The following is a 26802-nucleotide window of genomic DNA, read 5'->3' on the forward strand; positions in this document are numbered from 1 at the left end:
ATCCACCCGTTTTGTTTACACAAGTGGGCAGATTTCCTCACTCGATCCCCGACGATCGGGGAAGAGCGGCGGTGATCACCGCCTCTCCTCCCCTGGCCCGACTCCCGCCATGTCTGAATACAGCGGGAGCAAGCCGAGAGGGGGCTGAATCCAGTGACGTAGGTCTACGTCGCTGGACGATAACGAGCCACTTTGCCACAGTACTAGCTCAGTGAGTGGTCGGCAAGTGGTTAAATTATATTATGGCAGTAGATAACTTTTTAACATTTTTTTTAACATATTTCTATATAGGTTTTAATGCATTTTGTACAATTTTTTGGTGATTTTATTCACACCATTCATATTTTTGTATACCATATTTACCGTATAACGTGTTTTTATATATTTACCTTTATACCTTATTGATGTAATTTTACACACTTCTATATTTTGCTAAACATGCTGTTAGAGCTAAGTAGTCTGCAGTTCTATATTAATATTTAATGTGTTCAGAGCGCTGCTATCAGAGTAATACCTACAGATTATAATGTGCTGGTATATCTAGTAATTTGGTTTTGTATTTAGTTTTTCCTAGCTTTATAGACTGCCGCAAATGTTCTTTCAACCTCCTCCTTAAATAGAAGGAGCGTATGGAGTACAAAGACATAGTGGAGTGTCTAAGCCTCCTCCTTGATAGGAGGAGCGTTTGTGTCTACAAAACCATGGCAGAATGTCCTCGCTAGAGGCCCCTAAGTACGGCATATATCCATAAATTATGTTAACTAGTTAGGGGCATGCAGTTAGGGGCAATCATCCAAATTTTATTTAGAAATCCTCTAAGGGAACTTTAAAGTCAACCAAATTTAGGGGAAAAAAAATAACACTTTATTACAAAGTCATATAAACCCATATTGCACAATCAAACAACTTCTGATTGATAGAAATAATACTTTATTACAAAGTCATATAAACCCATATTGCAAAATCAAACAACTTTTCCAACGCGTTTCGAAGCTTTACATTTCACATTTCTTCTTCAGGGATAATTGTACCATTCTAAAAAAAAAAAAAAAAAAAAAAAAAGAGTGAGTTACTGGTGCAGTTTTTTAATGGCTTTGGATGTCTTTATGTGAATTTATCTGTATCTTAATAAAAATACGGCACTGTGGACCTGTCTTGTCTGCTCCCTCTGTGAGCTTTAATGATACAGCTTATGCTGTTTGCAACCCTTGGAAGGAATAAGAGAGGAGAGGCGTCACAGGCTGTGACTTGGCTGAAAAGGAGGGAGAGAACTGAATAATCAGGCAGAAGTAAAGATAAGCAGTAACGTGAAAAGTAAAGATTTACATAATCTTTTGCATCCTAGTTCTGGTTCTGATGACCCCCTGCAGTTCTTTTCAGCCATATCCTGACTAAATACATGCACCTTGGTGTTGGCTACACATCAGTGTTATGGGCTGGTTAGTTATTACAGACATTTGTCCAGCATCATCAATTAGATTTACATGGAGTCACATACATTCTATCAAGCCTCTATCCCACATGCACATATACATGCATACCACAGCATGCATGCACTCCATGCAGATAGTGTTCTGGCTGGGATTTAAATTGAGAACTCCAGTGCTGCAAGGCGGAAGTGCTAACCAGTAGACCACTGTGCTGTCCCTGATACCGATAGTAACAACGATGGACCATCCCTGTGTAATGTATGTAGGTAGAGTTGCAGGGGTGTGACAGGGCAACAATGCAAGATTGTATCAGGAAGATATTTATTGCTCTGTCAGGAGGGACCTTAATTTTAAGCTTTAACAATAATATCTTAAAGCGGAACTCCACCCAAAAGAGGGGAAGTGCCAGTTTAAGGACTTGTCCCCCGCTCCTCTTGCACAGTTGCCACTTTTGAGGAGTGGGAGGGGAGTTAGCAGGTACCCGGTTTTGACAGGTACCTGCTTCCCACTTCTGTTCCTCTCTCCCCCTGCAGTCTTCTGGAACACTGACAGGTCCCAGAAGACTGCATCCACCATTCGCAATGTGCAGCGCGACTCACACATGCGCAGTGGGCACCCAGCTGTGAACCTGGGTGCCCATAGTGAAGATACTGGCGCCGCCGGGGGAGGACAGAGGATGAGGACAGCTGGACCGTGGGACCGGTGAGTGGCTGTTATTAAAAAGTCAACTGCTACACTTTTTATAGCTGCTGACTTTTATTTTTTTGACAGGTGGCTGGAACTCCTCTTTAACCACTTAAGGATCGGAAGGTTTTATCCCCTCAATGACCAGGCCATTTTTTTTGCGATACGGCACTGCGTTACTTTAACTGACAATTGCAGGGTCGTGCGACGCTGTACTCAAAATTGATGTCCTTTTTTTCCCACAAATAAAGCCTTCTTTAGTTGGTATTTGATCACCTCCGCAGTTTTTATTTTTTGGCGCTATAAACAAAAAAAGCAATTCTGAAAAAACTTTCTGCTATAAAACATTCCCGATAAAATTTTTTTTAAAAAATCACATTTTTTCATCAATTTATTCATCAGGTGTTCTGCTATGTATTTTTGCAAAACAAAATCCCAATAAGTGTATATTGATTGGTTTGTGCAAAAGTTAACGCATCTACAAACTAGGGGATCAATTTATGTAATTTTTATATATTTGGTTTTTTTTTACTAGTAATGGCGGTGATCATCAATTTTTAGCGGCGACTGCGACATTGCAGCGGACAGATCGGATACCTAACTGACACTTTTGAGGGGACCAGTGACACTAATACAGTAATCAGTGCTAAAAAAAAATGCACAATTACTGTACTAATGACACTGGCATGGAAGGGGTAATACCAGGGGTGATCAAAGGGTTAAATGTGCTCCTAGGGAGTGCTTTCTAACATTATGGGGGTTGTACTCACTGAATGAACACAGAGACCTGTCTTCCTAAATAGGAAGAACACAGGATCCCTGTGTTCATCTCTAACAGAACAGTGGTCTGCCTTTCCATAGGCAGACCGCCGTTCTGTCTCCATGGGGAGCGGCGGACATCGCGTCTGCCGGACCCGCTGATTGGCTCCCCCCCTGGCCAATTGGCATCTGTGCGCCCCCACTAATCGACGTACAGGTACATTTTTTCGCGTAATAGAGCCGACCTGCTGCAGTAAAACTATGGCGGCTGGTCGGCAAGTGGTTAATGAAAGCTGCTGATTTATTAAGGTGATTGAGTTTAGATCTACTTTAGGCTTCATTCATACCTGGGCAATTTTGGATCATGGCTGAATCGCTGAGATTCTGCCCACCATCTCAAAATGCACTACAATCGCAAAACTCAGGTTCCTTTGAAAATAATGGCACCTAAACCTGCGTTCTGCAATTGTAGTGCGTTTTGAGATCGCAGGGAAAATCACAGCAATTCTGCCGCAATCCCAAAATGCCCAGGTGTGAATGGAACCTTAAAGTGTAGCTTTTGACAATGATATGCAACACCTTTAGTTCATATATGAAATCAGTCACTTTTACACTACCACCAACACCCCATATTGTAGATTGTAAGTATTTATTGTTGTATTTATCCCTGTTAAATATTTCTCATCACATCCTTATTCTGGCAGCATTAGTCACAGGTAGAGGAAATGGGCCAAGGCACTATTTGGTTGTGGACATGCAAGAGCAAAGCTAAGTGATTGAAAGTGAAGATGGAAGCTAGGGCACCTGTACAGAACCTGAAACTGACCATATATTACTGACTATCTATGAACCTGAGACTGACTAACTTTGAAACTGACCAATGACAGATAATGCATCTACCTACCTGGAATCTTTGTAACAGCAGGTTAGAGTTATGGCACTTTTCCACTGCAAGTACCGGCTCGGCTCTACTCGGCCCTGCTTGGCCCGGTTTGCTTTTCCACTGCTGGTACCGCATGGTACGGTGTTGGAACGGTTCGGTACGGTACGTTATGGTTTGCTTTTCCACTAAAGTAGTACTAAAGTTAAGTGGGTGGGATAACAACGGGGTGGGTGGGATCCTCTGACCAATCAGTGGCTAGTAGTGACTGCATGCAAAGGATTGTGGGATATGGTACCGGGTATGGTACCTGTTGGAACCACAATCGAGTAGGTACTGTTTTTGAGAGCCGTACCGTTCTGTTCCATGCAGTGGAAAAGCGCCGCCGTACCGAACCGTTCCTACACTATACCTTGCGGTACCAGCAGTGGAAAAGCACAAAAGCGAGCCGAACCATTCGGTTCCATGCAGTGGAAAAGCGCCATTATAGACCTAAACATAATGGTTGGCTTTAGATCCACCTTACCCTTTAGAGAAGTAAGAATTTGATGTGTTGCTAAGTGTTTCTACTGCCACAGAACCCATGAGTTGCCATGGTGTGGGTGGACTGGCCACCAGCACCATAGCAACCAATGATGATCTAGGGCCAGGGTGCACAGTGTCTTTCAATGCTATGGTAAAAGCAGCTTTGCCTACACCATGGCAACGCATTACTCCCTTCCAGGGCAGCTGGCATGCAATGCAGTCCCCAGCATTCAGAAGATGGAAGGCCACCTCCTTCACCTCCCACTCTCTGCTGCTTCAGGAGCCCAAAGGTAGGGCTCTGATGTAAGGGAGAGACTGTGTGATTGGGAGGCTCTGAAATGGGAATACTGTGTGGTTCAGGAGCTCTGTAATGGGGAGGCCTGTGTGATCAGTGGGCTCTATGAATGCAGGGCTCCATGAAAAGCATGATTGGAGGGCTCTGTGATAGTGGGGGACTCTGTGGTTATGGGGAGGGGCTGATGTATAAAGGGGCTTCTAATGTAAAGGGATGACGCTGATGTCACCCGTGAAAAGGGAACTCTGACATGATGAGGGACCTCTGATGCGAAGTGGGCTCTAATGTGATGAGGGGAATCCCTGGTGTAAAGGGACGCTTCTAATTTGAAGTTAGTTTTATCAAGATGGTTATGTGCCTTATCCCAGACTCATGTTTCCTATTTAAACTCCCAGTCTCAGAAACCAAAAAGGAAGCAAAACTTTTTGCACATGTAATAAAGCTGAAAGTGATTGTGAAGCCAAGACATTTCTTACCTTAATGCATTCACTGCATTAAAATAGAAAATATCTCAGTATTTTTATCGCCCCCCTCTCTGCCGTAAATACTTATTTGAGTCCTCAGTCGATCCAGCGCTGTGCCCATTTATAGCGGCTATCTCCTTTCTCTTTGCTGTCACAGGCTTTGCTGAGGCCATTGGCTCCTGCTGCTGTCCATCAAACTAAATGAGCAGGGGGGTAGGACCGCATTGCTCTGTGTGTGTCTATGAACACGCACAGCCTGTTTTGAGAGCGAGTTTGCATGTGTGCCCTTATAGCAAGTGGCTTGCTATGGTAGCACACGAAGATGAGGAGGTGCCTAAAGCGCAGGTGGGGACCCCAGAAGAGGTAGTTTTGGGGCCGTTGTGTGCCATTCCATTGAGTAGGTAAGTGTAAAATGTTTCTTATTTTCAAAAGAAAAATATTTAAGCCTCACGCATATTTAAGACACATTAGTACAGCTGTATAATGCCTAATACTTCATTAAATGTATTTTTTACATGCGAGCAGTGTACATACCTGAGTTTGACTCCTTGTTCTCTTCACATGTTCCAGCTCTTTTATACAGAAACTGCAAGTGGCTGATACCAAGTCAATCAGTTCATTTACTGACACAAAACATGCTGATAGATGAAGAAAGCAGAGTGACAAAGAGATGAGCTCTTCCTTGTGCTGCTTTCCTTTTCACTGTCCAGTCACAGGATGAGATTTGCTGCTTCCCTTTTCACTGTCCAGTCACAGGATGAGATGAGTCCAGGATGACCTGGGCTTGTAAGACATAGGTTGAATAATGCTGGCTGTCAGACCTAGGACATCTAATGGTTAAAAAAAAAAAAAAGAGGACAGCGGGGGCCATCCCTGGCCTGAGGCTGCAGCAAAAGCTGTTTTTATTTTATTGTTTAACAGGTAGTTCACTTATATCTTGTTATTTTCAGCTGGAGTTGTGCTATATTTTCCTTTTTAGTCGATTTTCAAGCAACAGAAACTATGCAAGTTTCGACCTTCACAAGGAATCATGATTGCTTAGGTGGTGCTAATGTATACTACATCACATTATAGGGCATCTACAGTATATCTAGTGGCAGAGGCTTAAAATAAGTAGGTTTACCAATGGTCTGGATGTGTCCATTTCTTTAAGCTCTATGACCATTTTGAGGAGAACAGTCAACTTGGTTGACAGGTACTTTTTAAAGGGAGAGGTTTGGATAACAATGGAGGGGAAACAGTTAAGCAATCCTAAATATGGTAAGGACATTGTTTGTAGAGAAGTTCCTGTACAAGACTGCAGTGAAATACTAGTACAATATATTTAGAAACATACCTGTACAGATAGGTGGTACCCATGTACCCAAGTTGGTGATGGTAGAACATTATTGACTAAAGTTTGGCAAACACTGACTTTATGGAATGTCACACCAGTATGATCTGTGCTCAGGATTATAGTGCTAGCTCTGCTGGTGGGTAAGACTGCCCTTCAGAGCTCTGCATGTGTCTCGTGTTATCCACAGGGCAGAAAACGAGTAAGTGGCCTTGGGCGTATAGAAAAAGAGGGAGGGTTGGATGTTACCATGACAACGGGGGAAAATGATGTATTCTTGAGGAAGAGAAAGAGTCAGGTTGATAGTGGAAAATAGTTCAGAAAGAAGTAATTACACGCTGCATTTTCACAGTGCTGTGGAGGGGGGCTTGTGGCTACACCGATTACTACCAGCCAGTGGATAAAAGGAGAGGGCACGAGTCAGGAAGGTGTATTCTGGTTTCAGGAATATAAATGTAAACACGCAGCAATTTATCTTGCTTTGACAGCATCTACTTTTAAGTGGAAAAATGATACTTTTTGCTTGATGGCTTTCATATTTAGTAGAAAGCTTTTGGAAATTTGATGTTTTAGACCCCGATAGCAAATAGTTCATATCAATTGCTCATTAAAATAAAAAAAAGTTTGGGAGGCAATATTTGTTTTAAGCACAGCTGCTATTTTATTTTTTATTGGCTACTGTTGGATCGGTCACTGGTACATTTTAATTTGTTTTGGGGTGATAACTCTACGAATAATTCCCATTCCACCACCGCTCTTTGAATAGAGTGTTTTCAAAGCCAGTCCACAGTGCGGACCAATGCTGGCCATACGTGATATATGAAGTGCTTGTGTGCTAGGAAGATGATTACAAAATGATAATCACAATATGAAAATAAAAGTGAAGTGATCACTAAAGTGAAAGGATTCCAAGTGAAGAATGGTAAAATACTATTAAATAGCTGATAAAGTGACAAAGTGAAGGATAGCAACTCAAGGTTGCACAGTGATGGTAAAGTTGACTGAATAAATGACCAGTGAGAAAAATAAAAAAGTGCCAGAGCACCAGAAAGGCACTGAATAAATAAATCAGTGAAGTAATACGACAAGTGACAGTGCATAGAAAGTTACATAGTTACACAGTTAGTGAGGTTGAAAAAAGACATCAGTCCATCCAGTTCAACCTATGATGTGTGTGTGTGTTTGCTATTAACCGTACATTGTATACCCCTGTATGTTGTGGTCTTTAAGGTGTCCATCTAATAGTTTTTTGAAACTACCAATGCTCCCTGCTGATACGACTGCTTGTGGAAGAGAATTCCACATCCTTACCGCTCTTACAGTGAAGAACCCTTACGCACTTTAAGGTTAAACCGCGTTTCCTCAAGTTTTAGTGAGTGGCCACGTGTCTTATTGTATCTCCTCTCTCTGAATAGTTTGTTCCTTATGCTCGGGTCGCCAGTACAGTATTTGTACATTGATATCGTATCCCCCCTCAATCTTCTCTTCTCCAGAGAGAATAGGTTCAGTGCTTGTAGTCTTTCCTCATAGCTGCTGTCCTCCATTCCCCTAATTATTTTTGTTGCCCTTCTCTGGACTTTCTCCAGTTCCAGCACATCCTTCCTGAGGACCGGTGCCCAGAACTGGACAGCATACTCCAGATGTGGCCGGACCAGAGTCTTGTAGAGTGGGAGAATAATCTCTTTATTTCTGGAGTGAATCCCCTTTTTTATACAACCCAGTATTCTGTTGGCTTTGCTTGCGGCGGCTTGGCATTGCATGCCACTGCCAAGCCTGTTGTCTACCAGTACCCCCAAGTCCTTTTCCATCCTAGACTCACCCAGAGGTTCCCCCCTAGTGAGTAGCTTGCTTTCTGGTTTCTGGCCCCCAAGTGCATTACTTTACATTTTTCAACATTAAATCTCATCTGCCATGTTGCCCACCCCGTTATTTTGTTCAGGTCCTCTTGCAATGTTTCCACATCCTGCATAGAAGATATTGGCAAGCCTAATTTAGTATCATCTGCAAATACTGAGATTGTACTAGATATCCCCTCCTCTAGATCATTTATGAATAAATTAAACAGGATTGGTCCCAGGACCGAACCCTGGGGGACCCCACTTTCCACTCACTGTAGTAGATAAAATAAAATAAGGTGCCAAGCTAAAAATCCATAAATTACATGTAAAATTTGGAATTATAAAATCGCATAAAAAATCGCAAAAGTCCCAAATAAAATGCAGCCAGTGCAAAAAAGACGCCAAGGATGGCAGTGATAAAACAGTTCAATGGTGATGGGATAACACAGGATACTTCCGGTGACCACCCAGTGCGATTTTTTGTGAGCTAAGGCTCCACAATTAAGTGCAATGGCCGCTCACCTCCATTAACACTCAAATGAGCGTTTTGGGTATATTCAATAACCCCACAGGTCCTCTGAACACGTAATAAACATTTCCATTGGTATTTTCTGTATTATCCATATCAAAACTTGCTGTCAGAATGACAGATGATGCTCATTAAGTCCAATTTCACAAGCAACCTCCAACCATTCCAGATCAGGGACTGGTTGTGCGGAGGATGCTGGACTTTCTTCACTAGTTCTTCAACTTTGTGCCTTCATCGTCGGATCTCTCCACACTGCTTATTCTCTGGAGAGGATTGTCCTGGATCCAGTCCCTGAGCTGAGGGAGCAATACCAGGCACGCATGGGGGTGAACAATGGAAATACAGTAAAAGAATCTTGGTAGTAGGAGGGATAATAAGCTTCTCAATAGTTCATCCGAAATGGTTTCTAAAATTGGGTTAAATGTGTATGTTGTAGTAAATTATATATTATATTGTAAATAATAATTTAGTAACCAATTATTGATTTGAGAAGATTAATGAGCTCCCAAATCCAAGAAGCAGAGTAGCAAAACCAACATAAAGTGCCCCAAAAGTGTATACATACTGAGAGTATCGATAGAAGTGTTGGTAAAACAATGATAAGATTGAATGATGGTGAACATAGGGTGGATATAGAGCATCCCCAGTATAGCACAAGGTGAAAAGTATGAAACCGAGTGAATGAAAAATAAAATAAAGTGCAATAATATAATGGTGAGGGCAGCGTAAAGAAGTAAACCACTATTGCAGAAAGTGAAAAGGCATGAAGGAATGAAAATGTGAATAAGGTGACAAGGGTCAAAAGTATTTACCAAGTGTAGATCAGTGCCTTCAAATAATGATCCAAAGGAAGTAAAAATGTTCCACCCAAACGCACACCGGGGGAGCTCCCAGCGTCACGCAGCCACTCCAGAAGGGAAGTATGCATAGTGTGCATTCGTGTGCATAGTTTATCCTAATTAAAGCTATGACTTAGGAGCTAGCTCCTTTCTACAGTGTCTTATGACCGTCTTAGCTGCCAGTAAGACATGGGTTATGACTGTGCGGGAAGTAGTAGGGAAGTTGTCTTTGCCTAGATTCAGAATCACCTGGGACCGGTCTGGTTTCGTTAGTTTACCTGTAATATTTAGATATGAATTGGAACACCTTTCTCCGAAAACTTGTCAAGTTCTTGGATGTCCAGAAAATATGGCCTATCTGTCCACAACTCCACCAGCAAAGGGTGGAATTAGTGGGGTAGAATTTAGCTAGTTGGTATGGAGTTGGGTACCAGCCAGACACTATCTTTTGCACTAGCTCCCATTTATTGACAAAATGGGAGATACTATAAGTATATTGAAAAGCTGTAAGCCATTGTGGGGAAGTATAGAATTGGTGGAGATCACCTCTCACTTCATAATAATGTTAGTTTTAATAAATAATTTTTTCTTAAGAAGGTTGTAAAATAGGGAGATACCTTTCTCTAAATTAGCAGAAAAAACATAAAATTTCCCTTCTCCCGGACTGTCATAGTCTTACGTGTTTTATCATCAATGAGTTAATCTATCCAAAGGAGGCCTTGAGTTTCACACTTTTTCTTTTCAGGAGAGAGAGCAGAGCGTACAATAACATTGCTTCCTGTTAATTTACTGGCAACTGCTTGGCCATTCAACACTGAACACAAATACAATTTATATAATGGAGCTTTCTTTTGATGGTATTTTATCACCCCTGGGTTTTTTTTTTATGCTATATAATCAAAAAATACCAAAAATTTTGAGAAAAAAAAACAAAACACATTTTTATTACTGTTGTGTTGACATTGTAATCATGTGAATAGCTATCCCATGATGTGAGCAGCTGGGTACCGATCATCATGATCCGCTTTGTCCATGGGTATGTGACGATGTACGCTCCCGGGGGCACACTAGTGTGCATGTGCTCAGCAATGTACCTGTACGTACCGCCTGCTCGCAGTATAATAACTGTGAGTGAATCAGCAAGTGGTGAATTACTTATTGTTGGTGATAAGAGTGGGTTTAACCACCTCCTTACTGCCGTATTGTAAAAAAAAAAAAAAAGTGGATTGGGGGGCATCTTTTTCTGGAGTACTGTTTATAAATGTCCGGATTGCACATGCATCTGTTGATATCTGTAAGCTAAGTTATCCAAGGACAGCTCAATTCACAGACATTGTGAACAGAGCTAGTCTGAGTGGCTCTGTAGTACATGATTGCTATGATGACCAATCACAGTGATCACATGATGTAAAGGGTGTCCAACCTTTTGGCTTCTCTGGGCCACATTGAGTGTAGAGAAATTTTCTTGGGCCGCATATAAAATATATACTATTAGTTAAGGTATATAAGTAATAAGACACCGCCACACCCTTCCCGTTCTGCCGCTCCCCCCCCAGCACTAGTTTAACACAACTAATGGATGATCCCCTCCGAGGCTGCCTCTGTGGCCGTGTCCCCGACTTGACTTCCTTCCTCCCCAGGAAACAGGAAAAAAAAATAATTGTCAGGGGGCAGTGGGCTGCATTGCCTGCGGTTCTGGGCCGCATGCAGCCCCCAGGCCGCAGGTTGACAATGCCTGATGTAAACAGTGTAGTGTTTATATCTGTGCCCCCCCCCCCTTCCCATCTCTAACAAAGGAGCACTTCACACAGAAATTCTGTGTACAAAAGTGACCAGCACTAATGATGTGCTCCTATAATCAATTTGAATAAGTCCATAGTGCAAAACTAAAGTGCTTGTGCAGATGAATCTCTTATGGTGCAGTTTCACTCCTCCTTACCCCCCCCCCCCACCTCTACACTCCCCACTCACCGACTCTCTGAGTCAAACGTGCATCTCAAAAGTGGTATCCTAGTATGGCGAATGGCGTCTCTTATTTCTTAATTCCTCCAGTAGTACGGTCAAATACACTTGCAGTGTGTCATGAAAAATTATAAAGATAGAGATCTTCATGGCATGATATCATTTTAACTTTATTAAAATTGGTATAAAACACAGTTACACTCACATTTGGTGTTTAAAACACAGGCATGTAACAAAGGTCGGCTCGCCACTTTGGCGTGCGTTCCGAACACCGGAAGTACATCACTGTCAATCCCTGCCGAATGCGTTTCGCCCCTCCCTCTGGGCATTTTGAGAAGTATGAAGAGATGAGTCATTAATTCATTCGTTCCAGATCAGAGGCTGCAGCAGCAGCGTTTAGTGGAAGGTTTCCATGTTGTGACCTGTATATTAACCCCTAATCCTGCGGATTTGAATATTCACTACTTGCCAACCACCCTATAGCAGATATACTGCTGCAGGGCATCAGCTGTGCGCAGGGTTGCCATTATGTCAGTAGAGAAGGCATGGATCCTGTGTTCCCCTAGTAAAAGCACTTCCCACACTGTACAAGAACACAGGCTAGCCACACAGTTAACCCTTTGATCACTTTGATGTTAGCCCTATCCCAGCCAGTGTCATTAGTACAGTGACAGTGCATATTTTTCACACTGATCACTGTATTAGGGTCCCTGGTTCCCAAAAAAGTGTCAGTGTCCAATTTGTCTACCACAATATTGCAGTTCTGCTAGAAGTCACTGATCGCCGCCATTACTAGAAAAAAAAAAATCCTATAAATATATCCCCTAGTTTGTAGACGCTATAACTTTTGCGCAAACCAATCATCATACGCTTATAGGGATTTTTTTACCAAAAATATGTAAAAAAAATACATATTGGCCTAAATTAATTAAGAAATTTTGAATTTTATTTTTACATTTTGTTATTGGATACTTTCATAGTAGAAAGTAAAAAATGTTGGATTTTTTTTTTTTTCCAATTTTGTTTAGAGCGCAAAAAAATAAAAAATGCAGAGACAATCAGATACCACTAAAGAGAGCTCTACTTGTGGGAAAAAGGGACATACATTTTATTTGGGTACAGTGTGGCATGACTGTGCAATTGTCAGTTAAAGTAACGCAGTGCCGTATCGCAAAAAATGACCTGGTCATAAGGGGGGGTAAATCTTTTTAACCCCTCCATCCTCCCTTTGTATGTTACCTGTACATTGACCCCTTTAACACCTCCCCCCTCTGTGTATGACCTGCAAATTGTTTTGTGTAATCTGTACAAAGAGTACAAAAGGCCGTCTTTACCGATGCACCTTGTCCAGCTTCAAAAAAGCATGACATGGGTTGACAAATTCAAAAAACAGTCTTAACTATCCCCTCTTCCTTGCCACACACCTATATAGCAGGGGTATGACCTGTCCTTTTTAATCTATCTAATGCACCTTTACTAAGCTTCATGCTTTAACCCAGTGGTCCTCAACTCCAGTCCTCAGGGCCCACTAACAGGTCCGATTTTAAGTATTACCTTGGGGAGATGCAGACTAGAGTACTGCAATCACTGAGCAGCAAATTATATCACCTGGGATGTATTTCAGTTATCTTTCAAATCTGGCCTGTTAGTGGGCCCTGTAGGCCAGGGTTGAGGACCACTGCTTTAACCCCCTCAGTGCCAGCATTTTTCTTCATTTCCAGAACATAATGGCAAAATATGAAAACATCTTGGATCTCTACTTTCTACAAAGTGGTCATTTTTGGGGTATTCCTGCTGTCCTGACATGTTTGTTTCATAACAGAAAGTAGGGGGAATTTTTTTTTTTTTCTTCTGCTTTTTTTCGCCCCTACTACAGTAAACAAAAAATAAAAACATAGCCATTAATAAATAGCACCAAAAGAAAGCTGTATCTGTCTCCAGAAAAAGATAGAAAACTCATGTGGTTGCAGCACTGCGTGAGTAATTTTCTGTCAAACCATCACAGCACCTAAAAACTGAAAAAAAGTAAAAATGTTATTTTATTTTTTTATACTGTATATATATTTTTTATCCCTACTACAGTAAGCAAAAAATAAAAAAAACACACAGCTGTTATTAAATACCACCAAAAGAAAGCTCTTTCTGTCTCCACAAAATGAAAGAAAATTCATGTGGTTACAGCACTGCTTGACAGAGTAAGAGTACTTTTCTGTCAAACCATCACAGCATCTGAAAACTTAAAATAAGGCCTACTAATGAAGAGGTTTTATACATGCTGGTGTTGAAGTGGCCAATAAGTGTAGGCATATTCCATTAAGATGTATGGTACAGAAAGCAGGTTATAAAATTAAAGAGCGGCTATGATTGGTTGCTTTGGCCTTCACCTACACTTTTTTTTTTTTTTCCAGTATGTATAAAGCCCATTGTATTGTTCTAACTGCATGATTCTGAACTTTAAATTCTTAAATCTGTCTTGGCCTAAACAATGATTCAGATTTTATATTTCTGACTAAGGAATTTAGTTAATCTCCAGCTGAGCGCTAATCAATCGGGATCAAAAAAGGAATATTTCAGCTGTAGCATTTCCTTGCTTGTCTATCAGAGCAGCAGCTGTTCCTGCTAATATTATGTGTTTTTATTATTTTTTTCAGTCAAGCTCCGATTCCGTCCTCGACCCACATCAGCTGCAGGCATTCAATGAACTCTGCCGTCTTTATAAAGGAACCTCACGGGTACAGTAACAAGTCTCTTTACTTTGCCTAAGAGAGCTTTGCTGATTGTTCAGAAGTGTTAGCACTAGAATTGCTATAAACTATTCTATTATTTTTTAAATGAATTTAAAAATGTTTTTTTTAACTTTTAAACTAAATGTATGTTTTTTTTTTAATCTTTTAACTACTGCTTATTAGAAGCACAGAGGGGCCAATGCCAATTCATACAAAGTGGAACCTACTGATTAGACCAGTGTGGGCAAAGCACAGGTTCTCTTTATCTTTTGTTGCAGCTTTAGGCCCCTTTCACACAGGCGGACCGTTCAGATTCGCCTGTCCGTTTTTTTGGCGGATCTGAACGGTCCCCCCATGCATCTCTATGGGGGATCGGATGTCAGTGGAGACATGTCCGCTGACATCCGATCCGTCAAATCTGGACGGATGGAAACCCTATTTTCCATCCGTCCAGCGGATCGGATGAGAACGGTCTGACGGTCTGTTCCCATCCGATTTTCCCCATAGAGATGCATGGGGAACTGTCAGCTGTGTCTCCGCACACAACGCGGAGACACAGCTGTCGAGCCGCCGATCCCCCGCTGAGAAAAACGGAATCCGTCCGATGGACGGATAGTGTGAAAGGGGCCTAAAGTGGAATTCCGGCTTACGCCTAACTAGCCTTAAAACTGTCCCCTTCCCCCTCCTAACACCAATGCTAACTAACCTGTGTAAGAAAAATGCATATACTTACCTATTTTCAGGCCGCCCAGATCTGGTCATATGATCTCCCCTGTGGCAGTCAGTGCAGCTTCAGAGAAGAGGAGAGAACACTGACAATGGATGGGCCATTGAAGCCTGTGGTTGTCATTTCTGCTCCATGCTTTCTCTCATCTCCCCTGCAGCCGCCGCTGGCTGACACAAGGGAGGTCACATGACTGGAGCAGGCTGAAAGTAGGTAAGTATGCGCATCTTTCTTATGCAGGTTAGTTAGCATAGATGGTAAGAGGGTCGATGAAAGAGTTTTAAGGCTAGTTAGGTGTAAGCTGGAATTCCACTTTAAGCTGCAATAGAAGTCAAAGAGAACCTGTGCCTTGCCCTCACAGGTCAAATCTGTAGGTTCGCTTTAACTTTAGCCTTCCCCAGCAGCATATACATACTTTGGTTTTGCTTCCCATCATAACTCTGTTAAGCTGCTGACAGCAAGGAGAAGTCCTGTATACGCTATAATTTGCAATAGTTGAAACTTACAAAAAGCTGCAATTACTCTGTGTAGATTTGCCAAGTGCTTGCACATTACTGATACATGGAGTGAGTCATGTGCTCCTCCATACCCAGGAGTACCGGGTATATCCACCTACTGAAACATCAAGAAAAGGTGACCGCACACCGAAAGTTGAAATCAAATATAGGAGTAATTTTATTCTTCATCACAGGTATCAATACAGGACTGATAAGACATGGGACAGGTAAAAGGTTGACGCGTTTCACGACACAACAGGTCGCTTACTCCTAACCATATCCTTCACCTCCTACCACAAAAAGGAGAAGTGTATCTAATTCCTAGAACAAAGTATAATATATTGCATCTTACCAGTCTTCGATATGATGGATGCATTTTTTTTCTTTTATCAGGCTTTTTTTCCCTATATGTTCACCTGGTCATCCTGCCAATAACACACTTCATGAAATGTCATCTTAGGAGAGGACTACACAACACCCCCTCTTCTCTTCTCCATAACGTGGGGGAAAGTTTTCTGTAGTTCCCTGAAAAAGCTGGGAACAATTTAAGATAATGCGGCAGAGAGGATATAAAGTTATCAGCTCATAAGATTTCTGACAGCAAAACTATATAACAAAATGTTTTCATTTAACATACCAAGAGATTGTATTTTGTTGCTCTCAATTAGCCACTAGGCAAAAAAACTTCAGCTCTAAAATAAACTTTTTTAGCATGTACTTGTACCTGTAGTCACTAATGTCTACAGTTTGCTAAGCAGCTGCTCACTCACAGTGTGGCTGTATATTGTAAACATCCCCTCCATTTTAATTTAGGATAATTGACTTTTAATAACCATTTCTAGCTATCAAACCCTGAATGGCTCATCTGGTGTGGCTATTTATCTGGTGTGGTATTTATGAGCAAGTTTATGAGTTTCTGTGAGCTGCAAAGTCTCATTTCACGCAGTCAATGAGCTTTATTCAAATTTTATCCATGCAGTTTTACGAACACAACCGTTTTTGCTTCATTATGCTTGGCCAAACATTTAGGCTGCAGGCACTTTATTTTTTAGGAATTATTTTAACCTACAGCCCAGCATATGGTATAGTATTTTTTTGTGCGGACAATTAGGTGCAGTATTTGTGTAGGAACTTTTGGTAGCACCAACATTTACAAAAAGGCTTCCAAAAATCTACTCCCTTGATTTTTAAAATTTTTGCGGTCCTTTTAACTTACTGTTTTGTTAATAATTGTGTAAACGATTTAAAGTTGCATTTATTTATTCTCCATTTTTGGAAAAGAAGACTGTAGGAAGAAAAATGCTATTTCTTAATCATACAGTACAGGACCCTTAAACCATGGCATATGTGCAGCTACATTCAGGTGATTGGATACTGGCAAAAGAAAGAAAAGCTGCAGGAACATCCCCTATGTAACCCCTCCTACTCCCAGCTAGTGTCATTTTTTTGCTAGTGTCTTTAGGTGATAGATACTATTGAGGGAATGTTGCCTTTTTTCCTTGAGAGTTTTTTTTAAAGATCATTCTGTCAGGTTTCCTGGCTGCACCATGCCCACTGTGGCTCTTTCTGCAGCTTTTGGATCATTTGGCTCCTCGGTTGAGCCTTGTGAGGATCATACCCAGGCCCTACTTTAGTGGGATGTTGCTTCAGGCATTGGATTCTGTGTGTGTTCATTTTGGCATGTGATGCATTGCCTTTATTTAGCTGCAGGGTTAAATACAGGTCCTGGAATGTGGTCCACCGGCAGCTGAGACCTATCTGAAGACTCCTTTGGTGTATGCCCAGGGTGCGGTCTCATCCCTTGTATCTTGTCCACAGTGTGAACACATCTGCCATGTAAAGTGCAGGGCTTAGACCCTATAACTTTTCCCCATTGTGCTAGCACTAATGTGCTTCGGTCACTGAGAAGCACAAGCTGCTACACTTTACACCACGTACCACAGCCTTGAATGGAAATCTGACTCATCTGGTGCTGCCTCTGCTGTGTGGCCCCATTCTCAGCTGCTTCATCACTCATGTGCATGCAATTTTTCTTCTCTGGGTGTGCTTTCCCCCAGCTGGCACCAGAACATCTCCCACAGTGCAGCACATTGATCCCTGGAAGCCTACTTGGGTGCAGAAACCTACAGTGCATGACACAGAAGGCTTAAACTATCTCTTTTCACAGCATTAGAAACCATGAGTACCCCTCTGGGGGCACTTTTTCTCTGCACATGACAGATTGAAAGCATAGTTGATCAGATGGCCTCGCTAGCTCAGATTTAGCACATGGTTCTTCTAGCTTCACATGTCCCTAATACCCTCTGTTTGGACAGTTACCCCCAGTCTGATTCTCTCCCTTCCTCTAGTATTCCTCTGGCTCTTCTGCCGCTCAGTCCTGCTCCCACTTAGCTGTGGGGAAATTTTCTGCCACAGTGTCTGATTTCATGAGCAGAACTTTGGTCCTTTAGAAGCCTTAGGTAACTGGGGTCACAGGTGAAGCCTTTCAGTCCCCATCTTTTGTCAATCTCTGAATTTGCCTTAGCTTCAGATACACTGCCTGTAGAGGAGGTAAATGAGGAAGATCCCCACTCTCCTTCTGAGGAATTTGATCAGGATGAATCACCTTTGACTAAAGTTCCATCCAAACTTAGGAATACCGTGGTTACCTATATTCACCCTGTACATCCTTAGAGTTAGAACACCCTGCATCTAGTCACTCCAAGGTCGCCCACATAGGGGCTCCACAGTTGCCCAAACCCATAACAACATCTCCTGTTCACTTACTCTTAGAGCCAATGCTTTAAAGTGACTGACCTCACGCTGAAATACTTTTGCTCAGCGAGGAGAGCTTCATGTAAAAATGGACAGTCTTTTGTATTGGACCCTATCATTATCAAGATGCATACAGCCTCTGTAGAGGATAATCCTGTGTTCAAAGACTGAGCGTATGAAAAGTTAGAGGCCTTTTTTAAGGCTCTTTTTCCCCATGACAGGCTCCACTATGCAACTTGCAGTTGCTCCAATGGCTGTTTGCCAGACCCCTCCTCTATAGACTGAGTGCATTGTCTGAGACCTTAGCTCCATCCTAACAGATCCTTCCATACACCCTATTTAGACGAATGGCCAAAACTTTAGCAAGGATTTTCACATCAGTCTGTAAGAGGGAAATGGGCCTATACGACTCAGGTTGGAGAGGGTCCTTCCCAGGCTTCGGGAGCAAAACGACGAGGGCCTCGCGCATAGAGTCAGGAAGGGCAGCGTCCTTGAAAATAGATCGATAAAGGGTCACCAACCTAGGAACAAGGGTAGACGAAAATTGTGCATAGAATTCCACAGGGAGCCCGTCCACGCCCGGAGCTTTGCAACGAGCGAAACTAGCAATAGCCGCCTGCACCTCCTCGGCGGAGATAGGGGCCTCAAGGGCCTCCACCTGAACCGCCGACAACTGAGGGAGGGACAGGTCAGCCAGCAGCCCATCCAGCTCGGGGGCCTCATACGCCACCTTAGAGGAATAGGTGTCACGAAAAAACGACGCAAACATGCCGGCAACCTTGGCAGCGTCAGTAACTAGGGATCCGTCCGGACCCGCTAGGGAAATGACCACCGGAGGGCGGGCATCCAGGTGTGCCAAGTGTGCCAAAAGCCTACCCGGGCGTTCTCCCTGTTCGAATATCCGCTGCTTGGCGAAAAATAATTTATGCCTAGCCCTCTCGTAACTAAGCTGTTCGGCCACCCGCATCTGCAATTTAAGGCCAGCGAGCGCATCCGGAGTCGGTGCAAGAGCATACTGATCCTCCATAGAGGCCAAGTCCTCCAGCACCTGGGCGTATGAAGCTCTAGAGTGACGTTTGAAAGTGGAAATGGCATGGGAAAGTTTCAGCCTCACATGGGATTTGAACGCATCCCACACCGTCAGGACATCCGAGGTACCGTCATTAGTCGCGAAGAACGAGTCCCACTCAGCGTCTAGAGATTCAGTGTCTGGGATTAGGCCGAGCCAGAACAGATTAAGCCGCCAGTTACTGCGCGGTGGCCGGGACAAAACATCGAGGACCACCCAGTAAGGGGTGTGGTCAGACAGGATAAAAAGCCCGCTGCCTGTAGCTGAGGAGCAAGCTGTGGGGAAATAAAGATGTAATCAATGCGAGACATGGTAGCATGAGCCGCCGAGAAGCAGGAGTAAGCCCTCTTAGTATGATACAGGTGCCGCCAGGTGTCAATCAGCGAGAACTGGGACATTACCCGACCAAAACGGGTCAGACCACTCGAAGGCCGGGCAGGGGGAGCTGAACTCACCCTATCCAGCTCGGGGTCAATGGTCATATTAAAATCACCCAGCCATATAACAGGCACAGAAGGGTGGCGTGCAATAAAGTCTAAACCGGCCCCGAGAATAGCCCCAGTAAATGGGGGGGGCACATAGTAGGCCAACAACAAAATAGGAGAACCCGCCAGTGTAGCATGTAGAAGAACATAGCGACCCTGAGGGTCGGTCTCCACCGAACAAATAGCAAAGGGGAGGGACTTAGCAACTAATATTGAGACTCCACGGGAGTAGGAACTGTACATGGCATGATATGTCCAACCCATCCAGGGCTTCCGTAGAGCGCGAACCAGGGAGCCAGTGGCATGGGTTTCAGTTAAAACAGCAATATCCGCAGCTTGGGCCTTCAAAAAAGTAAAGAGAGCCGTACGTTTGTTTTTGTCCCTAGTGCCACGAACATTCCAAACTAGCAATTTCAACGGGGCCATGGAGATAGGTGAAAAAATGGCACCAGGATATAGAATGTCAGTGGAGATCGAGCCTGCAGAGAGGTACAGACTGAGACATGGCAAGAAATCATAGAAAAATGGCAGCATCGCAACATCATAATGAACAGCACACAATAAACATTCTGTAAATAAACAACCCTAACCCACCCAGCTCTACACCAACCCCAACTTGTGCGAGCATACATCCCCGAACAGGAAAACCCAACAGTACCCATATTGAAGCAGAAGGAGCACCAGCTGCAGCGGAGACCCAGGAGGGGCCCGCACACAAACAGCCAGGGCACCAGACATAGTATAGCAATAAACACAAGCATATTTGCAACCTGGGCACAGCGTAACAAGGGGGCAAACATTCTCTGAAGAACAAAAGAGTTCCTGTAGTAGTGCCAGCAAACAGCCCCCACAAGACAGAACATCTGGGGGGCCGAGCTGGCGGAGCAAAGCGAAGGGAGAGCACACGGCAGTCTGTAAAAATTTTCCACGTTGCACATGGTGAGTAAACGGTGTCCAGAACATAGCGTACTTCAGGTTTTGGGCGCGCAGCCTCCACTTGATATCAGTAAACTTGCCTCTGCGACGCTGGACCTCTGCAGAAAAGTCCGGGAATGCGAGCACCTGGCTGTTGAGGTGGGGAATGTTGCCCTTGTCCCGGGCCAAACGTAAGATGGCGTCCCGGTAGTTGAGAAATTTAGCTATGAACACCCTGGCGGGCGCTCCCGGAGGTGGCGGTTTGGATGGCACCCGATGAGCCCGTTCAACCACGAAGGATTGAGAGAAGGCGTCCCGGCCATAGGTGGTCACCAGGAGATCCTCAAGGAACGTGGCAGGAGAGGCCCCCTCAGCACACTCAGGCAGGCCCACGAAGCGCAAGTTGTTTCGGCGCATCCGATTCTCAAGATCGTCCTGCTTAGAGAGCAACTGGGAGATATGGCGTTCAGCCTGGTCGGAGGAGGCCTGCAGGGGGGGGGACCGCATCCTCGGCCCAAGCGGTGCTCGGTTTCGGACACCCGGTCCCGCAGTTTCTGGAAGTCCTGACGGAGGAGGGAAACATCAATTTTTACTTCCTCGATGCGAGTCGTCAGGGTCGCCTGGCAGGTAGAGATGGCGTCAAGCACTTGTGCCAGGTCAGCCGTGGATGCAGCCGGGGCGGAGGACGAGGCCGCGCCATTTTCCAGCGGGGCCTCCTTGTCCTTGTGCTGGAATTTGTCCAGCTTCGCAGCGGCCTCCGACTTCTGCCGGGGGGGAGACATACCGCCTCGTGATCCGGGAACAGGTAGGAGTCAGGAAGAGATGAGTTCTGGACTCAGCGATGAATCAGGATCGAGAAGTCAGGATATTGCCGGAGGAGCTCTCGTGCAATGCGACCTACTCCATTGCTCTCCAGGCCACGCCCCAGATCCTTCCATACACCAACTGAAGCTTTTACCTGTGAGCTTACACTTCTGCATGAATGGCATAGTGAATATGCTCTGCCAGTTCTCCAGGATAAGCCTGCTCTCTGTTTATATAAAGAGAATTTTTGGTTCTAATGCTGGTCAGCCGAACTCCCGTGCACGAAAAGCCTAGACCCACCTGTTCTTTTGAAGGAGAATGCCTGTTTGGTCCTTCCTTGGATAAAGATATTAGGTAGATCACAAAGGGTAAGAGTTTTCTCCTCCCCCCATGAAAAGAAGGCCTGTTCTACCACTGACCATCTACTCCAAAAGTTAGGAAAAGTTATTTTTGTCTCTCTCAGGCCTCTGACTCCAGGCCAAAGTCTGGAACAAGGTTTTGTGAGAAGACAGTCCTCCAAGCAAGCCAAATCTGGCTTCAATCCTCTACCCAATGAAGAGGCGCCTCCGCTTTTAAGAGTGGGGTGGCATCTATCAGCTTTCTGGTCTCAGGTAATCTAAACATGTCCGGAGTTCTGGACTCTATCATCTTTATGTAAAAAAAAGACCATAAGGGAGAGAAAGCGCCACTGTCTGAGTGTGGCATATATGGCAATACACGGGTTAGAAATAAGGTAATGCACTTACATATTATCAGGTGAATTTAGCAAGATACTCTAAGGAAAGTCCATGGGGGGGAGGCACTCATGGGTTATCTGAATGATCTCCTAAAGAATCTGTCCTCCCTATCCATGTCAGATGGTGGATAGCAAAAACTCTGCAGAGCTTCTGTTGGATCCTTAACCGTCAGAAGTCATTGCTGGAACTGACTGATTGGAGTTCCCGGGCCTGATGTTGAATACAGCCTTGTCCAAAATCTTCCTGCGTAGGGACAGGGGTGCTTTTGCATCATGGGATTTCCCACAACCAACAAATCGCTATGTTTTCAGTTGCGTGGGGGTACCATTAACAATGAATGGCAGCCCCGTGTATCTGCAAAGGAGCAGCACAGTTTGCCTGCCAGTAGTTGTGGGTGCGAGAACAGGCGCGATTTACACCTACTTGTTTTGTCCTGTGTGGACGTTGTCAAGGGGAACAAAGTCCATACAGGACAAAACATGTAGGGGTGGAGCCCGCTTGCTGTGAGTCCGAGTTGGAGGGAGTTCAGTGTGGAGTCTTGCTAAGATTCGTGAGCCGGATAGGAAAAGAGCAGCTGACAGCCGGCGGTATGTGTCTGATCCTGTGAGTTGCTGGTCTGAGCCAATTTGTTTTACAATTTTGTTTTATATTTTGCAACGTTGTTTCCTTTACTGTTTGCGCTCTGTATTTGTGGAAGATTCAGTGCTTTCTGAGCTTTTTAGTATCAGTATCAGGCACCTGTTTATCAGATTTACAAGGCTTCTATCTGGTCTTCTCTTCACATGTTTAAGTTTTACCAGATGGATGTTCAGGCCTCCCCTGATGCCAGTTGTAGATGAAAAGTACTACAAGCAGCTCTCTTGAGCATTTCTTGACCTGTTTTTTACCTGAGCCTCTTGGCATTTGCTTGCTCTGTTGCTCAACCCACAGTTGGTCAGCTTTTGGTCATCCCATGGATTAAGACTAATGATCCTGTGTCATGTACTGTATTAAAAGAAAAATAGGATATTTGACCAAAATTATTAGGAATAGGAATTTGTCCAATCACCTGATGGCACTAGCAAATATAACTTATGGTTTAAGACTGACAACTCTAGGTCCTGTACTCTAGACTCTAAAATAGGATTTTGCTTGTAAGTTAAATATCCTATTTTTAGTTTCCCCCTTAGTTCCAAGCTGAATGAAGAAGAGCAGGTCAAAATAATGAAAATGAATGTTAAAGTGGTTCTCAAAAGGTTTCTTACCTTATTGCGTTCTTTGCATTAAGGTTAAAATAAATTCCACTAGCTGTTTCTCTCCATCCCTTTCCCTAAACACTTACCTGAGTCTCTATAAATGCAGTGCTGTGCCCAGATGCAGGTCTTCTGTCCCCTTTTCCTGTTCTCACAGGCTTCACTAAGAGCCGAGTGGGCCATTGGCTCCTGCAGCTGTCATTCAAATCCTGTGAGGATAGTGCGGGAGGGGTGGCTGAGCCACACTGTGTGTGACTATGGCTGCCCACAGCCTGGCTTGGGAGCCATCTCGCATGTGTGCCCCCAAAGCACACTCAACCTGCACTTCCTCATTTGCCATAAATGCGCTTATGACTTGTATTTCTTCACTCGCCACCATTGCATTGACTTGCACTCCCTCACTCGCTGCCATTGCACCTTTGCATATTTACCAACTGGCCATTAGTGCACCAATGTGCACTTCCATTACTATTCATATCACTGCACCAATGTACACTTTCCCACCTTTCTTTCTCACTGCCACTACTCTCACTACATTGATTTGCACTTCATCACTCACTGCCACAGCACTGATCTACACTTCCCCACTCGTTGCCATATACTTTCCCACTTACCACCACTGCACCAAAGGCTCACTTTCTCCCTTGCTGCCACTGCAAAGACTTGACCTTTCTCACTTGTTGCCACTGCACCGATGCGCACCCTCACCGCTCTGCTCCACCGCACCAACACGCACTTCCTCACTCGCCACCACTGCACCAACATACACACTTCCCCACTAGCCAACATTGCACTTATGCGCATTTCCCCACTCACTGCCATCTTACTGATGCTCACTTCCCCCCTCCCCATTACTGCACCAATGCACATTTTTAGATTCACCCCATTCAAAAAATGGACATACTTTTGCTAGTATAGTCTAAAGAAAAATGAACAAAACATTAGCTTGATATATTCTGTATATAACAAAACTCCACTCCACAAAACTGTTTATCTGCCATGTTTCAGAAGGCAAGAGTAATCTATAGGTTGCATTTTCCTCCCTTGTGTTATGTGTTGGAAATACTAAAGAGAAACTCTCCCACAGTTTATTTGCTGCTCAATCCCAGTGCCATTGTCAGAACTAAAATAATTATGTCAATAGAAGTCTATGGGGCCACATACTGCAATTCAAATAATACAGAATATCATGACCAGTATTATCTAAACCATACTGATAGCTGAGACCTCTCAACTGCTTTCTCAGTGAAGAGAACAGGGATGTGTATGTATAACTACTCTTAACCTTTCCAAGCACTGCTCCATCGATGAGTTCTTATTGTCATCCTATAATTTTAGTGATTCAGTGCATGTATTTTCTTTTTAATTTTGCAGCTGGCTTTACTCACAGAACTATGCCGTTCTCAAAGCCCAGAAAAATCCTTATCGTATCATCCATCCTATGGGGGCGTTGCATCAAGCAGTGTGTTTCAGAATGAGAACTTCCAGTTACATCTGGCACCCCCTCCAATCATTGATGAATAATTCTAAAAATGGAATCTTCATCTGAACAAGGGCCGTCCACTTCAGAATATCTCATCCACCTATGTTACCCTATTACACAGCTGTTTATATATTTAAATTGTCAGACTGTACTTGTTTAAAATAAACACTAAAACGCTCCTACGTTTTCATTAATTGCATCGTATACTTATTTATTCACCATTTTAATATAGCATTGACATACGATAGACTGCTTTACTGAGTACATACAGGACCTAGCATCAATCAGCTCTGCGGTAATCCTTGATAGATGTGCATCCACATGGCCATTTATTCAATTTTAAATGGCATCACAATGCACCTACACTACAGCTAAATGCACTATACTGGGTGTAGCGCACTGACGTGAAAAAATATTGCAGGAATGATTTTTCCTCCATTGGGGTCATTCAAAAGGAATAAAAAGCAGTATCAAGCAAATGGGCCCTTACAGATTTCAAGTGGCATAAAAACGTTTTTCAAGTGCAACAAATTCATCAGATGTGACAAATTACATGACGCCAAAACTGACAGATCCAGAACGACCACACTGGTTTTAGTTCAGTGAAAAAGAATGTTCTGGCTTTCTTACAAGACACAAGGGCAAAATTCAATAAGTGAATGCCTTCTATGCATGAAGGTAAGAAATCTTCAGGATGAAGCTCCCAGCCCCTCCCCCATACTTACCCTAGCCCAATCCGAACAAGCGATGTGCACAAGAGCAGCTGCGGGGGTGGGTCCAAGCTACGTTCTGTGTGTCTTATGGTGCTTTTCCACTGCATGGAACCAAACGGTTTGGCTCGCTTCTGTGCTTTTCCACTGCATGGTCCCACATGGTACGGTGTTGGAACGGTACGGTACGCTTTTCCACTACATGGAACCGAACGGTACGGCTCGCTTAAACAGTACCACCTCAGTTGTGGTTCCAAGAGGGCCATACCGGTACCATATCCCACAATCTTTTGCATGCAGCCTTGACTGTTTGTCACTACTAGCCACTGATTGGTCAGAGAATCATTGTTATCCCACCCACTTTACTTTAGTGGAAAAGCAAACCGTACCGAACCGTTCCAACACCGTACCATGCAGTGGAAAACCAAACAGAGCCAAGCAGGGCCGAGTGGAGCTGAGCCGGTACTTGCAGTGGAAAAGTGCCTTTATGGACACACAGATCGAGGCTAAGGAGTAAGCACACACAAGCGTTCCCATCACAAGAGGCTTGGCTTGCTATAGGTGCACTCAGCGGTGGGGAGGAGCCCAGAGCACTGGTAGCGGACCCAGAAAGAGGAGAATTAGGGCTTCTCTGTGAAAAACTATTGTACTGGGCATGTAGGTACAACATGTTTATTATTTTTAAAAAAATAGTGTTTAGTAACCCTTTAAGTTGCAGAGGCGAGTACATGTTGCGCTAGTGGCGTCAGCACAAGAAATCGTGGAGTTTCAGGTATATTTAATAGCTACCAATGATTGATTTGCTTGATGAAACACCAGAACATGTTTCACCATGAAACTTGGTCATTTCTTGAGATTAGATGAGATAGGATCCTCTTTAAAAAGTTAAGGGGTACACAGCAATTAGAAGGGGGTCTAAAATAATGGGATCATTACATTGTGCTAAACTTTGTGTGCATAGCCATGCTTGAGGTGATTGGAGCCGTATTAGTGCACTTGCAACAAAAAGAGCAGAGTACTGTCTATGAAACTTTTTTTTGCACTAACATTCAAATTTTCAGGGCAAGCTCTGTGCAGTAAAATCCCTCACAAGAAAGGGATTCCTGCATGTCAGGATTTTATCATACA

General features: G+C 43.7%; 1 protein-coding gene across 2 annotated transcripts in view; it reads left to right on the forward strand.

Moving 5' to 3' along the window:
- Window positions 1–25154, forward strand: part of VPS8 (VPS8 subunit of CORVET complex) — a 424969-nt gene extending 399815 nt beyond the window's left edge. For both annotated transcript variants that reach the window (XM_082262330.1, XM_082262329.1), the window contains 2 exons: window positions 14190–14270; window positions 24856–25154. In XM_082262330.1, the coding sequence (XP_082118456.1) occupies window positions 14190–14270; window positions 24856–25005 (231 nt within the window). In that variant the 3' untranslated portion in view covers window positions 25006–25154. The remainder of the gene's footprint in view (window positions 1–14189; window positions 14271–24855) is intronic.
- Window positions 25155–26802: the final 1648 nt, after the last annotated feature.

Source organism: Pelophylax lessonae (genome assembly GCF_965119305.1).
Source record: "Pelophylax lessonae genome assembly, chromosome: 6".
In the NCBI taxonomy this organism is placed as follows: domain Eukaryota; kingdom Metazoa; phylum Chordata; class Amphibia; order Anura; family Ranidae; genus Pelophylax; species Pelophylax lessonae.